Genomic DNA, 15,109 nt, shown 5'->3' with positions numbered 1-15,109 from the left:
CGCTGGCCCGGGGGCGCCTCCGGCCTCCGCCGCCAGGGGCCGCTGTGGCCGCGCCGGGCCGGGCCGGGCGGGGAGCGCTTCCGCCGCCGGCAGCACGCGCGGGCCGCCGCCATGAAGCCGGTAGGGGCCGTGAGGGGAGCGGGCCGGGGGCGCGGGGAGGGAGCCCGGGGCTCACGGGCGGGACGGGGAGCCGTGGTCGCTAGCGGCCGGTGCTGCCGGGGCTCCGGAAAGGGCAGAGCAGTGCGGGTGTTTTGGGTGGGCACCGGCGGCGCAGCGCAGGCTCATCTCACCCCGAGACGAACGCTGACCTTTCAGGGCCCTCCCGATAATCCAGCATAAAAAGGGAAGCTAAAGTTGAGCTGACAGAAATTCCGGGTTCACAGATTCTCACATGTTCTCAGTTGGAAGGGGCCCGTAAGGGTCTTGGAGCCCAACTCTGACCGGCCCGTACAGGCAGTGATCCACAATCGCGCTGTTAGTAGCGCCGTGATCCAGCCATGAGCTGAGGGATCCCCACACCGATCCAGCCACTTGTCCCCTTTGTAAAGGGACACAGTGTCCCCAACAGCGCTTCCGTGGCAGCTCCTCTGCACAGCCTTGCCTTCCCAGGCCCCTCGTAAGGTGATCCCTGCCGTGTCCATTCCCATCCCGAGCACCCTCGGAAGAGCTTTGCGGGTTTGGCACGGGCCGCGTGTATTGACCCGAGCCTCCAGGCTTTCCCCGATCGGGCCCGGTTCCTCAGCCCCCGGTGCCTCCCCGAGCTCTGGCCCCGTAACCCTGTTGTGCTACGGCTGCTGTTGAGAGCCTGGCAGCAGGCAGCCTCGCCAGGTCCCTGCAGCTGCTGGGCAGGGAGAGCTTCAGGCAGGAGAAAGCCAGAGCTCAGCTTGGGGAGGTGTCCTGCAGGAGGACATTTGCCCAAGACTGGGGCCTTGGACATTAAAGTCCCCCTAGGTACTTTAGCATGTGCTGGGGAACAGCAGCACCGTGAGAAGAGAACAGAGTGCTTGGGAGCAAAGAACTGCGCCCTGACGAGCTGTGTTCATACCTTGAGTGTCTAAAAGTGATGGACATAGGGTTTAATAAAAAAATTGTCAGAGAATGTTCCTGTAAAACATTTGTCACCGTGCTCTCTTTCTCAAAGATGTAACACAGTTGTGTAAATTTGAGGCTAGTTGATGATACTTTTAGCAAGAAACATATTGTTCAGTCCTAATAGAAACAGGAACTCAGAGATCTTAAACACTGGAATAAATTATGCAAAGACTGTTAACATGTCAGTGACTTGTAGCTTTCTGTTTGTTTTCTAGAGAAAAAACACAAAGCGAGTTCCAAGTTTTCGCAAGTTGCTGAGAACTAGTCAAATAAAACTTGACAATAAATTAAAGAATAAACAGTACAAGCAGAAGAGTGCTGCTAAGAAGTATCGTAAAGAACAAAAGAAGCTAAGGGAAGCTGTCAGAGATGCTATTTCTAGAAAGCCTTTTCCACTGGAGGAATGCAAGAAGAAACAAGTTGGTAAGTGTTTGTTCACTGAATATCCTGCTGCTTCCTGTTACAAAATTGGAGAAAGCAGCATTTCATTTTCTGTATACAAATAGCTGCTGTTCCTGTTGAAAGAATGGGAGACTTGTTAAAAATACAAAATGTGGCCATTCTGGCACCTAAAACTGTCAGTTAAAGATGGTAGAAATGTGTTTGCACTGATCATTTTGGATATCATAGTAAAGGTGCACTTTTCTGGGATAACAAAACCCACAGGCATAAAGGTCAGTAGCTCCAGGTAGAAGTAAGGCATAAAATGGTCTCAAAAGTGTAGGCAGGGTTAGGTTTTCAAAGGTGACTATACATATGGGATCTTAATCTGTAAACATCGTCTTCTAAAATAGCTAAAAAATGGGAAGAAAAAGAAGAAGAAGATGCTCTTCCCCTGGACATGATGGATGAAGATGACTTAAAATTAATGGAGGATCTGGCCCAAAAAGCATCCTTTTTAACCAGAGATCTTTCGTCTAAGTGAGTTGCAATGTCTCCTTTTCATACTAATTCAGCCTTGTGTGGTTAATATGTAATTAATATGTAAAGTAATGCATTTATAAGGAGGTCTCTTTCAGTCTGGTGTTTCTTTGCAGCTCCGGTTTAGTGTTTCCTCAGCCTGTCTGTACTTCATTATCAGTGTGTCAGTGTGTATCAGTGCATTCAGGTGCTCTGCCTGACCTTCAGGGTACTGCTGCTGCAGTGTTCCTTCCTGGGAGGTCCCTGGCTCTGAGATAAGTAGCATCCCTCAAATGGAAGAAATGCTTTAATCTGTAAACAGAGTCTTCTTTCTATATAAAGTGTTCAGGACATTCCCTGGACTGTGGACCACATATTGCACTGCAGATTGCTGGAAAAAAAAAAAAAAAGGGTTCTGTAAGCCATGTCTGTAAACACATGCAACACCAAAACATTCATACCAAAAATTTGTTATCAGTTTTGTGGACCAAGGCATTGGGTACAGTTCACAGTGACATATGTAGAAAGGCAGTGCTCCTAGTTGTAGAATAGTCTTTAGAAATACACTTCTACAGTGTTGTCTGGGTACATGATTGTTTGAAAATCTTACCTTGCCCTTTTTGATGGATGTGAAAGGACTCTCTATGCTGCTGTAGGGTGATTTTAATTTCTTAATGCTGATTCTGCTTAGTAATTAATAATTTAGTCTAGTTTGAAGGAAAGGCATAAATGGCAAATAGCTTTTATGTACAAAGTTGCAGTTGTGCTGCATGGTGTCTTGTAGCCACACTGCAAGTTTTGAATTAGAAGAATTTTGTTTTAAACCTTCCCCTTCCCCTTTCAAATTAACTGGGTGTGACACAAGTTTAAAGTCTTGCAAAACTCAAAATTTATTGTGTGGTTCTATTTAGAGATATTTTGCAAAATGTAGTTCTGTGTGTCTTACATTCATTATGCCAGAATGTTTTTAGAATGGTAGGAAAACAGTGGAAATGATTGTTCTTTTACCTGTTTCACTGTTATGGTCTTTTTCCTGTCATAGTGTTCCCTTAAATTGGAGAATTTACATTTTCAGTCTGCTTTACACTGATCAGCTACAATCTGTCTTAAAAACTTGTCAGATATTACAGCGCTTACAAATCGTGTGCTCATATTAGCCCAGACTAAATACCCTCCTGTACCCTTAGGCACAGCTCAGGAGCATTCCTGTGAAAGGCTGCCACACCTGGGTGATTGCTGTTGTCATTGCAGGGGGATGTGTGACACAGGCTCTGCCGGTGGGCAGAGCAGAGAAGTGACAGTGACAGTGCTGAAAACAGCCATGGAGTGGGGTGGGTAGAAATGGTCACTGACCTTGGTCACTCATTGTCATGTCCTGGTTAAGCCTCACCTGGAAGGTCAGACACAGTGAGGAGGAGAGAGGCTGTGGGGCATGGACAGGAGGGTCAGACACAGTGAGCAGGAGAGAGGCTGTGGGGCAAGGACAGGAGGGTCAGACACAGTGAGCAGGAGAGAGGCTGTGGGGCAGGGACAGGAAGGCTCTGGGCTGGTTGCCCAGTGAGAGGATCCTGGTACTGCTGGTTGCTGCTGCTGGAGTCCTTCATGGCAGGACTGCTCGGGGTGGTTTGCTGGGTCTCAGCCCTGCCAGGACAGCCACTCTGCTGTGGAGGAGCTCAGAAGGGAAGGAAGGAGAGGTGAAACAGCACCCTGGCCTGGGTGAGAGGCAGCCACTTAATCCAGCTGGTCAGGCATGGTTCTTGTCTAATTACATGGCTGGTTCATTTAGTTTGCCTTGTATTTTTCAGTGAACCTGTTCACATCAAAAAACGAAAACATGAAAGTGTGATTGAGAAATACGAGAAGGTGCCAAGACGTTTGCAAACAGAGCCAGAAAAAGAACTCATCCATCTGCTCCCCATCAAAGACAAGAGTGGCATAATTCCTCAAGCTGTGGAAAAGCCAGGTAAGACACAGATTCTGGAGCTGGTACAGTAGCCAAGAAGTGTATAATTTATTGGTTTAAAATTTCACAGTTTTGTTATGTGCTTGATGCTAGATACTCTGTTTTTGCAGTTCTCAATGTTGCACATGATGAAGAAGAGGACACAGAAGAAATGGAGGAAACAGAGGGTAATAAAAAATTTTGTTTGCTTTCTGTTGTTTTTTTTTCCAAATCACTTACATACCTGAAAAGTATTTTGCTGTTCCCCAAGGAAGTTTGCAATTGAAGTGTATTTTTTCAGGATGTTTTTGAATATGTTCATTACCACATTGCCGCCAAAGCATAGCCATTATTCAAATGTTACCTGTTAGAATCTCAGAAATGGCTGGCTTCAGATTCTCTTTGTTCAAAATTATTATGATTTTTCACCTAGAACTGCTGCTTGCATGATGTTGCTTTTATCCTTTGTGTCATATTTGCTAGTAAAAAGGAAATATTGGTCTTACATAAAGAATATCTGTGTGGTTCTATTTTGAGATAATTTTGAAATGCAGTTCTGGACACAGCCTTTGTAGGCTTTAAGTGTCTGTCTTTGTCTTTAAATTTTTTTACTTAAAACATCAATACCAGGACACTGTAATTTTCATTTGCAGTTGGCTATTGAGTAATGATAATTTTCAAATAACTTTGTGACTTCTGGGTCTTCACTGTCTAAATATAAAGTTGTGGAAGGAAATACTTGTAGCAAAATAATACTCAGAAAACACAAACAGAAACAATTGTATTTTTAAGAGAAAAAATGAATGGTGAATAATTTGATACAAATTGCAGAGCACTGCAATGGGGTAATACATTGCAGTGAGTTTGTATGTTCCCACTGTATTCAGAGAACACCATGAGCAGATTCAAAAACATTTAGTCAACTTCTTTTTGGAAGCAGAAGATTTTGAAGTGGAGCAAAAATGAATCTATGGACTATATAAGATCTAGCAAAGTCATTCTTAAAGCTTCTTTGGTTGTGGAACTTCTTGTGTTGATCTCATGGGGCCTTACTTGGGTACCTGTTTGAAATGCAGCATCTGCAACATGGTATTTGTTAAATGATTCTCCTCTTTTCTGACTCTCATGTCTGTGCCAGACTTCATTGAGGAGCCCCTGCCTGTTCTCACTCCTGAGGAAATGGCTGCCCAAAGGAGACAAAAGCTACAGGAGAGGAAGATGCACATAGCTGCCTTAGCATCTGCCATTCTCTCAGAGCCAGACAGCAATGTAGGTACATTTACTTAACCTGCATGTACAAGTGTCTGTGTTGTTCACTGTGTCAAGAAACAAAGATCTGAATGAGCAAACAGTAGCAAAAGCACGAGAATATATGGGTAGAACAAGGAAAAGGTCAGTGTTGTATCACTTAGTTATTTTTCTTGTTCCTTAAGCATGACCTTTATGCTTAAGCTCTGATTTCAGGGTTGTATCTGATAGTTCTCAATGCTTCAGGATATACCAATAATTTTCTGTAATTCTGTGCAAGTTTGTAATATTTTGAATATTCCTGAGACTAAAATTTTGTTGGGATATCTATAATTTCCTGGCTCTTTATGCAGTGCTAAGTAGAGTCTGAGTAACTGCTGAGTTAATGTATGTTGTGCCTGTCCCTTGGTTTGCAGTTGATTTTCATCTGCTGTCTGCCTGTTTTCTCCAATCAGATTAAGAAGCTGAAGGAGCTGCGTGCCATGCTGATGGAGCAGGATCCTCACGTGGCTGTGATTGTGAGGAAGCTGGTCATGGTGTCTTTGATGGAGATATTCAAAGATATTGCACCTTCCTACAAAATTCGGCCTCTGACCGAAGTAGAAAAGGCTACCAAGGTGAAATAGCAAATCTTTTTATTGTGTATGTGAGCAGTTAATGTTGTTTTCAGCTATGCCAGATGCTAAGACTGACTTGTTTAATATGGTTTTATGGTTTGAGCAAAGGGGACAAATACACAAATACTTGTTGAAGCTCTAAAGCTGTGACACTTTCAGGAAGAGAGGTTTTGGTTTTGAGCATTAAATTCCTACATACTTCCTTCAATAAGCAGGTGACATGCAGGTGGTAATGGAGGGGAAAAGTTGTGTCTGAAAGTAGTATAGCAAACCTGGGTGACTTTCCTCATGAACCTTGGAATAAGAACCTGCACTAAAGAGAATTAGAAAGAAAGCAAATTATGCAGTGTTGTCACCTAACTGGCATAGATTTCTTTGAAATGTCTTCAACAATTTGCTGAACAAATGCAGAGTAACTTGTTTTCTGGAGCTTGTTTTTAACCAATATTTAGAAGGTATTTTGGATATAGGTTTAGTGCAGTTTAGAGTCATGGTTTTAAAATAGCATCTAGTTGATAATATTTCTTCAAGCTCTATAAATGAAATAGGCCTAGTTGGAAAAAGCCCTCAGAACACATCTGTAGAAAAGTGCAGATATGTTTTATTTTGAATACATTTCTAGGAATGTCTGTCTAGAAGAAAAAACTGCTTAGATATCTGATATTTGTTTTAAAACTTTTTTTTCACCGTTGGCTAATTTCCATATTAAGCTCTCCAAATAAATCTCATTTCAATTATGTTTACAGGTTAAAAAAGAAACTCAGAAACTGAGAGAATTTGAGGAAGGCCTTGTAAGCCAGTATAAATTTTACTTGGAAAATCTGGAACAAACAATTAAAGGTACAGTTAACATTTCTCATTTGTTGTAGTAAAGGCAAAATTGTTTGCAGCAGTTTCCCTCCTCTGAATGAATGGTACCTTCTGTCTTTGAGATAGCACTTCTGTCTTTGAGATAGCACTTGTATGGAGTACACATGCAATCACTAAAAATGTAAATACTAATAAGATCATCATCATTCTGACGAGTAATCACTAAAAATAATATTTTGTGCAGATTGGAAGCAAAGGAAATTGAAGAAAAGCAATGTCATCTCATTAAAGGCATATAAAGGTCTAGCAGAGGTAGCAGTGAAGTGTCTCTGTGAGCTGTTTGTGGCCCTACCCCACTTCAACTTCCACAATAACATTATTGTTCTCATTGTTCCACTCATGAATGATCCATCAAAAATGGTAAGTGATTTTCTGATGAGAGAAAGAGTTCTTGTTTTGTCTGAAAAATAATTATTTCTGAGCTTTATTCCACAATATCCAGATCTTTTGGCCGTATCTGTTCACTATTTTACAGTCTGTGTGCACTTTATAATTAGTAAATACCATGAGTATTATCTGTTAGTAGCTGTTGTTGTGGACTGGCTTTACAGAACAGTTTCTGTGCTTTGCTTTTCAGATTTCTGAACTGTGTGTTGAGGCAGTTAAGAAGCTCTTTAAACAGGACAAGTTGGGCTATGCTTCACTTGGTGTTGTTAAAGTAATTTCTGGCCTTGTGAGGGGTAGAAATTATGATGTCAGACCTGAGGTAAGAGTCTTTCTGTTATACCTCACAATATTCTTCTGTCAAAAGTTTCAGAAATCCCCAGATGTTAAAGTTACTGCAACTGCTGGCTACAGACAAGCAGAATTTCCTCACTCTGTCAGACCACAGACAATTCAGGATTAGGCTGAGCCAGAGAATTGGGGAGGTATGGGGCAAGAGAAGGAGACTGGGAGGTAGAGATCAGATTCTGCCAGAGACTTGAAGTGAGAGGCAAATGGAGGAATGGATAGAAATGGACAGTGCTGGGGAAGGAACTGGGAGCAGGGATCAAGAGATACAGGTGTGAAGGAACAGGAGGGGAGTAAACAGAACCTTTGACCATCAAAGCCCACTAGATGAAATGGAATTCAGGATTTCTTGCCCTAGTTCCTGTCAGGTTGTAGATCACCTTCCATTGTATTTGTTTTATTTTACAATAGGTGTTAAAAGTATTTCTTCACTTAAGAATTAAGGAAGTAGAATTACAAAAAGATTCTGAAGACATTGCACCAAAGAAAAAGTTCATGACTTACAAAGAGAAAAGAAAAAATCTTTCCAGAATGCAAAGAAAGGTAGGACATGTGCTTTCTCATGCTCTACTTCTGTTATTTAATGTAGCAATTTGTTCCAGCAATGACTGCATATCTGCTGTTGCCATTGTTAACTCTCAGCATCAGTGATCAATTTTTGCATTGTACTTGAAAATTAATGAGGTTCTAGACGGAATTTAATTATCTTCCTACTTTTTCCTCTTTCCTGTGTTGATAATGCCTTTGATTGGTTGTTTCTGATAGGACAAGGGTTACCCTGTAGAATCACAGGGTGACTTAAGCAACTCACCAAGCATGGAAAATTTATTCTCTGGGTATCTTTTCAATCTGGATATCCAGACTGGTTGGAAACATTGGATGTGTTGTCTTAAAATCAACTGTGTATTTTCAGTGGAAGAAAGCTGAAGAGAAACTGGAACGAGAACTCCTGGAAGCAGAAGCATCAGAAAGTAAAGAAAAGAAACTGAAGTTGGTAAATAATTTAGACATTTTTCCCCTATTTTAGCAGAGTGGCAGCTCCTAACCCTTTTGAAACTGTCTTCCCTCCATCCCAAGCTGGCAGCATTCCACATCTCTGTATCATGCTGTTAGCTAACACTTTGCCTGTGACAGAGATCTAGGTTTTAGTAAACCACACTCTCAGTTTAAGCCAGCGTAGCCATTCCTATTCCCTTCTGCTGTCTGCTCAAGATGGTATTGACTCCATTGCCAAAAGTCCTGCAGGTGCCCTGCTCCACAGGACACTGTGCAGTGGGAGTTACAGCCTCTCAGAGGGGCCTTCAGGCAAAGGAGGAGTTGGCTGGAGCCAGGAGAGAGCCAGGAGAGCACTCGAGCTTTGCAGTGTAAGAAGAGCAGAGATGGCAGTGCCAGGACTGATTGGGAAGGCCTGAGTGCAGGCTTGGACAGAGAAAAGCATTTCAGTTGAGTTGAAGTGAAATAGAAATGTCTGTTTCACATGATTAAGTATTTTTATTTTCTTTCCTTCAGCACACAGAGACCTTGAATATTGTATTTGTAACTTACTTCAGGATCTTGAAGAAAGCTCAGAAGTCTCCACTTTTGCCAGCTGTGCTAGAAGGTCTTGCAAAGTAAGAACTGACTACCCTCTTTTGTGTGTGTTGGAAAAGACATAAAGCACTAAAGAAATTTTTGTCTGAAGCAGTGAGAAAAGATAGTCCCTGATAAATTAGTTGAAATTCTTTTATTTCTCTGCTGAAGTTTTCTGCTATTTCCAAAACCATTTCAATGTGATTTGAAGTTTCACGATAGAATTGATGTGATGCAAACACCACAGAGTGTGATGTGATTCCATTCTTTTGTCTGATTAATTGCTGAAGGACACAGGCATGTCTTTAATGCTCTAGAAGAGCCATGATTAGCATGTTGTGGGCTGAATTATTCTTTCCTGTGAAGATAGTAAATGTTCAGCATTTGATTTAGCCTGCTTTTAAAGTTTGGATCTTGGCAATTCAGAACACTTTGAACTGAGTTTAAAGATAATGTCTATAATTTAAAAATTAAAATCTCTTTCATTGCAGGTTTGCTCATCTCATAAATGTGGAATTTTTTGATGACCTATTGATTGTCCTTCATTCTCTTATTGCATCTGGGGTAAGTTGAATTTTATTACAGTTTTCTTAAAATTACTTTCTTTTGGGTACTTAATCAGTTTTGTGTTCTTAGGATTTAAGCTATCGTGAGAGTCTTCATTGCATTCTCAGTGCTTTTCATATACTCTCTGGTCAAGGTAAGAGATTTTTTAAAACAAACTTTTGTTTAATATTGCCTGATAAACAAATGGAGTAAATGTGTTTATTTGGGATTATGTTTATAGGTGATGTTCTTAACATCGATCCAATGAAATTTTACACACATCTATACAAGACACTGTTCAGCCTACATGCAGGTAATTCCAGATTCCTGTTTTCACTGTTCACCTAGATAATGTTTATTCTGTTTCCTTGCTAGCAAAGCCTTTATGTAGCATTAATAAACTACCCTTTTTTAAGATATCTGATTTCTGAGAAGATTATTGTCTGATTTAACCTACTTTTTTTTTCTCAAGTTGCACATTGCATTACTGCAATACAAATACTTGAATTATTATTCCAGTACATGGTAACAGGTTCTAATCATGTCATTTCATTAGGAAATGCCAAATATTTGATCTTGGATAAGCATTTAGTCTATCCTCAGTTTTTTTGCTTCCTTATAATTATTTCTTTCAGTTGCAATTTAAAAATTTTTGTCTTTTTTCTCTAATTCTCTCTCCAATAAAGAAAAAACACCTGATTTTTCCAATATAATTCTAAAGATAATTTAAATTTATATTCTGCTTTAAAAATTTTCTAGTATATATTTCTGATTTTTATAATGATAACATTTATATGTTCTAATCTAAATTTTCTGGTAATTTTGAGAAGTTGAAAAATTGATGAAAAAAAATTTATAAAATTTGAAATTAACATAATTTTAATTAACTTTATAAATAAATATGGATTCACTAGGAATAAACTATTAAGAATAAACATTCTGCTGTTCTGGATAGGTAAAAGATCTTTTCACTTTTTAATAATTTATATAAAATGTTACAATGAATGCATTTAGGATTAAAACAGTAGCTTAATTCTAATAAGCATTGTTTGTAACACTAATAAGCAGTGTTTGATGATTAGATACTTTTGATGGAACAAGTATATTCTTAGAAGGGAGCACAGAAACAATGGTACATTTTTTCTGTTCAAAGCTGGACTATTTTGACCAAGAAAGGGTGGATGTTTAATGTGTGTCACATGAGAGGTGTCTGAGCTCCCAGCTGTTCTCAGTTCAGTGCCCAGCCCCTAGCAGGGTACACTGTGTTTGTCCATGAGATGGTTCTTTACTCTCTGTGGGAAATTCTGCTTTTGAGGTGGCACCAATGAGGACATGGGGATTGTGCTGCAGTGCCTGGATGTCATGTTTGCCAAGAGGAGGAAGCAAGTCTCCCAGCAACGAGCTCTTGCTTTCCTAAAGCGACTTTCCATCCTTGCTCTTCATGTGCTTCCAAATTCCAGTGTTGGCATCTTGGCAACAAACAGGGTATTCATGCAAGTAAGTTTTACTTGTTCAAATTTTTAGCTTACTGGCTAAAGGCTATGGAATTTTTTTGTTAAAATGATTTTGTGCAGAACTTTTTAAAGCATCTTTAACAAGAATAATGAAAACAGAATATGTTTAAATGCTGCTGAAGCTGACTGAAGTGGGATGAATCCTGAAACTGACTCAACCATGTTATAATTGGGTGGGTAATATAAACAACTCAGTTTCTTTTTTTTATTTTTGTGTTGTAGACATTCCCAAGGATGGACCTCTTACTAGACAACGAATCTCAAGGCAGTGGAATTTATCTCCCAGAATTAGATGAACCAGAGCATTGCAATGCCCAGAACACAGCACTGTGGGAGCTGCATCTGCTGCAGGTTTGTGAGTAGCTCAGGGATTTGGGAAGTAACAGCAGTAAATAGCTGCTCAATGTTTAGGTGCTTTACACAAATGGAGAGCAGAGGTCTTCAGGCTTATCTGTCAAATCTCGGCCCATGTGAGCCTATTCCAACACAGAGGAAGATGAAGACCAGCACAATGGTATGGACACAGGGGTTACACATCCCCTATTATAATACCACACTGGTTCATACTGCAGGTTGCCTTATTAGATTCCTTTGGAGACTTTTTAGATCTGTTAAGTTCTCTTGCAGTCCAGCTCTTCTTCCAAGAGCAACTGACACCTTGATCTGTCATTCCAGTCAGGGTTTGGAGAGTGCTTCCTCTGCCCTTTGTCCCTGTTTTCTGGGAGTAGGAATTATCTAACTGTGGAGAGTCATGCTCACAGCATGATTTGAGGGAATAAATGCATGACATTAATCCCACAAACTGACTGATTTTGAGGTACTCAGTTTCTAAAATAAAAGCAGACCTTCCATCTTATGAATTGGAAATAAACATGAGATTCTGTAGATAAATACATTATCCCTTACTGCCTGTCTACTGCCTTCATTCTTCCTTTCTTTCAGAGACATTATCATCCAACAGTTCAGAAATTTGCATCTCACCTTATTGCTGGAGCTCCAACTGAAGGCTCAGGAGTTCTTCCACTTGATTTGAGCCAAAGGTGAGTTATCAAAGAGTTCCTTTTTTTATAATAGGCCCTGAAAGGAAGCTGTTACTTATACTATATTAAAGGAATTCCTAAAAATAACTTAAGACTCTGATCTTCAAACTCTTTCTTCTTCTGCCAGTACAGAATGCAGAATGCTGGCTGCCCTTTTGTTTTTCCCTTTCTTTTCCCTTTGGAGACTTGTTGCCAGGCTGTGACAAGGGTAAACATCTCAAAATGCAGTATGTTTTCTTCCCCTGGGAGCAAAATACCTTCAGCAGCAGCCCTGATCTGAATATGGATCAGGATCACTGAACTGGGGTGTCCAGAGGAAACTAGAAGCCAAGTTGCAGTGTAAGGTCTGTAGTAGGTTAAAACATGAGAGCAGCCATCAGACCAAGATCTCATTCAGCATCCTGTCTTTGGCAGTGGCTGGCAGCAGGTGCCTTGTGGGGCACAGTGGGGTTTGTGTGGGATGCTCCTCTGGGTGATAGATCAGCTGAAGTTGTGTTTATCTAATGCCATTTTTCTTTCACTGTTTATTTACTGTAGGTCTACTACAGAGCTTTTTGAGACATATTGTATGAAAGGAATGACCTTTAATCCTCCTGTTGCATCAGTAGCACCCAGAAGAAAGGTACTGTTCTCATAGCTCTGTGTCCTTTTCTAGCCATGTGACACACCAATGTAACCTGTATCTGCTGGCTCACTGTGCAGTGCCCAGGCATTGGCACACTCTGGGGCTTTCTGGTTTCTGTACTTTCTGCATTTTTTAAACTGGGATAAGATAGGACTGAGTATAAGGAAGGAAAAAATAGCTGTATAAATAATCCTACCTCCCACAGCATCAGTTAACATAGCAAGATTAATATGGTAGCTGTTATTTTGCACTTTGCAGTGGTTCAGTGCAGATTTCTTGGCTCTTTTCTGTAATGATGTACTAATGTTTGTTCAAAAAGCAATGCTAAAAAGCCAGCTCTTTCCCCAGGGTGGGTAGTTGCCAAGACAGCTGGATTTCCAGAGTGTTTGATTCAGTGTGTTGAGAGATACTGATCCCTGTTAGTGTCACTACAGCTCTAAAGTGGAAATATGAGGAAACAAAGGGTTAATGTAAAAAGAGGAGAAATGGGGAAAGTGTGTTTATATCCTCAGTGCTGGATGTGTTCCAGATGCCAGCCTCCATTAAGTGTCAAGGTAGTGGTGTCCTTTAAAAAGTGATAATTCTCCTTTCTAATGCAAACATTATAACCTATAACCTTGCCAGTGCTCCACTTTGTAACTCAGTAATGTCAGTTCAAGCCTTGGGAGCACAATTTTTTTTTTTCCATTTTAGAGAAGCAACTTCTGAAAATGTGTTTGTACTTAACTTACTCAGTTGTTTTATAATGACTCTTTGATATGTGTGTCCTGCTGGGGAGTTACATGAGTAGCTCTGACAGAGCAAGGCTGAGAACAGCAGATGGGAGAAAAATGAGGGTTTGAGTAAGGAAATGCACAAGCTCCTTTAGGGAGCAGAAACAATGGAACAGAAGATCACAAAGTGCCCATAGATGGATATCTATAATGGACCTAAGTGGGAAAATTACCTTGGGGTCTTGCCTGCTCTATGGCTGTTTGACTCGTTTAACAAATTTTGGCAGTTACCCGAGTTTTACCCTCTGTGTTCTGCATGTCCCTTGCCAGGCTGTCAGCATCTCCCTGCTCTTGACAGAAGCTCCAAACTGGAGCCCTATGCAAATGAGGCTCTCATTTCTCCATGAGTGCACAAAGTACTTGGCAATGGAAATTTTAAGACTTTCACAGGGAAATGTAAATCATGTGCTTGGTCATAATTCTTTATTTGAGCACCAGGAAAATGCAGAACTCCAGTTATGGCTGCAGGCAGAAGGCTCAGGGGATTCCTTTCCGACTCACAACCTGTGCTCTGAGCATTGTTGCCTTTTGGTCAGAGGTGCTTGATGTATAAATGTGTGCTGTCACCACAGTGTGCTTGATTTGTATTTGTAAGGTGTTGAACAGGGGGCAGAGTGTGAACCCCCCACCCCGAGCTGGCAGCCATGGCTGTGAGTTTTAGGTAATCTTCTAAAGCCCAGCTTAGCACAAAGCAGAAAAGCCTCACCAAACCCAGGAGCTTATGAAGGACTGCCTGACACGGTGCTTGCCACTTGAACAGGTCTGGGCTAAATGTCTGGGACCAGGAGAGAGAAACAAGACTGCTAAACTGAGGTAGGCATGGAAAACATGGCCTTGTTTAGTAATAGACTCCTATTTTGTAATTTTCAGGATACCTTCTCACAAAGGGATTCATTTGTAGATGAAGAACTAAACAAACAGCTTCAACAACACATCAGTGAGACTGTTGCTCACAAACACTTGGATTTTGCTAAGCACTTGAAGGAATCATCCTTGGCATAAATGTACCTATCAATCAAGTTCACTTGGATTCTTAATTATGGAGAAAGATTGGCTGAAAGAAATCACCAGTCATCATAAAAGGAATACAAGCAGGCTTTTGTGTGAATATAGAAATACACAAAAATGTAACAGCAGTTTTTCACACAGCTACAGGCCTGTCCCCCTAACCACCAAGTCCCTGTTCAGGGGGCTGGGGAATCACAATGAACTGTCAATTCAGTGTTTTAGAAATATACAAACCCAAGTAATTTAAGAATTGTTTGCAACCATGCACATTGTATTTTATGTATTTTTCTAATTTTTATAACAGAATATAAACATGTGTGTTTCTGCAAACTCACTGGGTTGTGCTGATAACTTAATAAATATTTTGAAAATGTTAACATAATACTGACTTTTTGATGTCTAAGTTACATTTGGAATATGTATTGCATTTTTCCTCTTCTGATGTCCTCTAGCCATTTATCTCATCTTGAAATGATTTTGAATTTGGTGGTTTTTTCCCTTCTGATGAATCTTGACTGTGACAAATTAAGAATATTGAATTTCAGTTCTAAGCTATCATCATGATTGAATGCTCTACTGCAGTGTCTTCAATAAAGCATTGCTGTCAAGAATACTGGACAAATGGACAAATAC

At 40.6% G+C, this 15,109-nt stretch overlaps 1 protein-coding gene across 1 annotated transcript; it reads left to right on the top strand.

Annotated features, from left to right (window-relative positions):
- The first annotated feature begins 76 nt into the window (after nt 1-76).
- NOC3L (NOC3 like DNA replication regulator) lies at nt 77-14,857 on the top strand. The gene is made up of 21 exons (XM_064717190.1): nt 77-120; nt 1,308-1,515; nt 1,887-2,013; nt 3,798-3,955; nt 4,066-4,122; nt 5,073-5,203; nt 5,638-5,799; nt 6,546-6,639; nt 6,854-7,029; nt 7,247-7,375; nt 7,813-7,944; nt 8,315-8,395; nt 8,911-9,011; nt 9,462-9,534; nt 9,607-9,670; nt 9,758-9,829; nt 10,832-11,013; nt 11,253-11,381; nt 11,973-12,070; nt 12,608-12,692; nt 14,339-14,857. Exons 1-21 carry the CDS (start codon nt 112-114, stop codon nt 14,468-14,470), a joined length of 2,400 nt encoding a protein of 799 aa, XP_064573260.1. The 5' UTR covers nt 77-111; the 3' UTR covers nt 14,471-14,857.
- Nucleotides 14,858-15,109: the final 252 nt, after the last annotated feature.

This window comes from Zonotrichia leucophrys, chromosome 6 (genome assembly GCF_028769735.1).
Source record: "Zonotrichia leucophrys gambelii isolate GWCS_2022_RI chromosome 6, RI_Zleu_2.0, whole genome shotgun sequence".
Classification (NCBI taxonomy): Eukaryota; Metazoa; Chordata; class Aves; order Passeriformes; family Passerellidae; genus Zonotrichia; species Zonotrichia leucophrys.
Note: the sequence above shows the minus strand (reverse complement) of the source record. Positions and strands in the feature narration are given on the sequence as shown.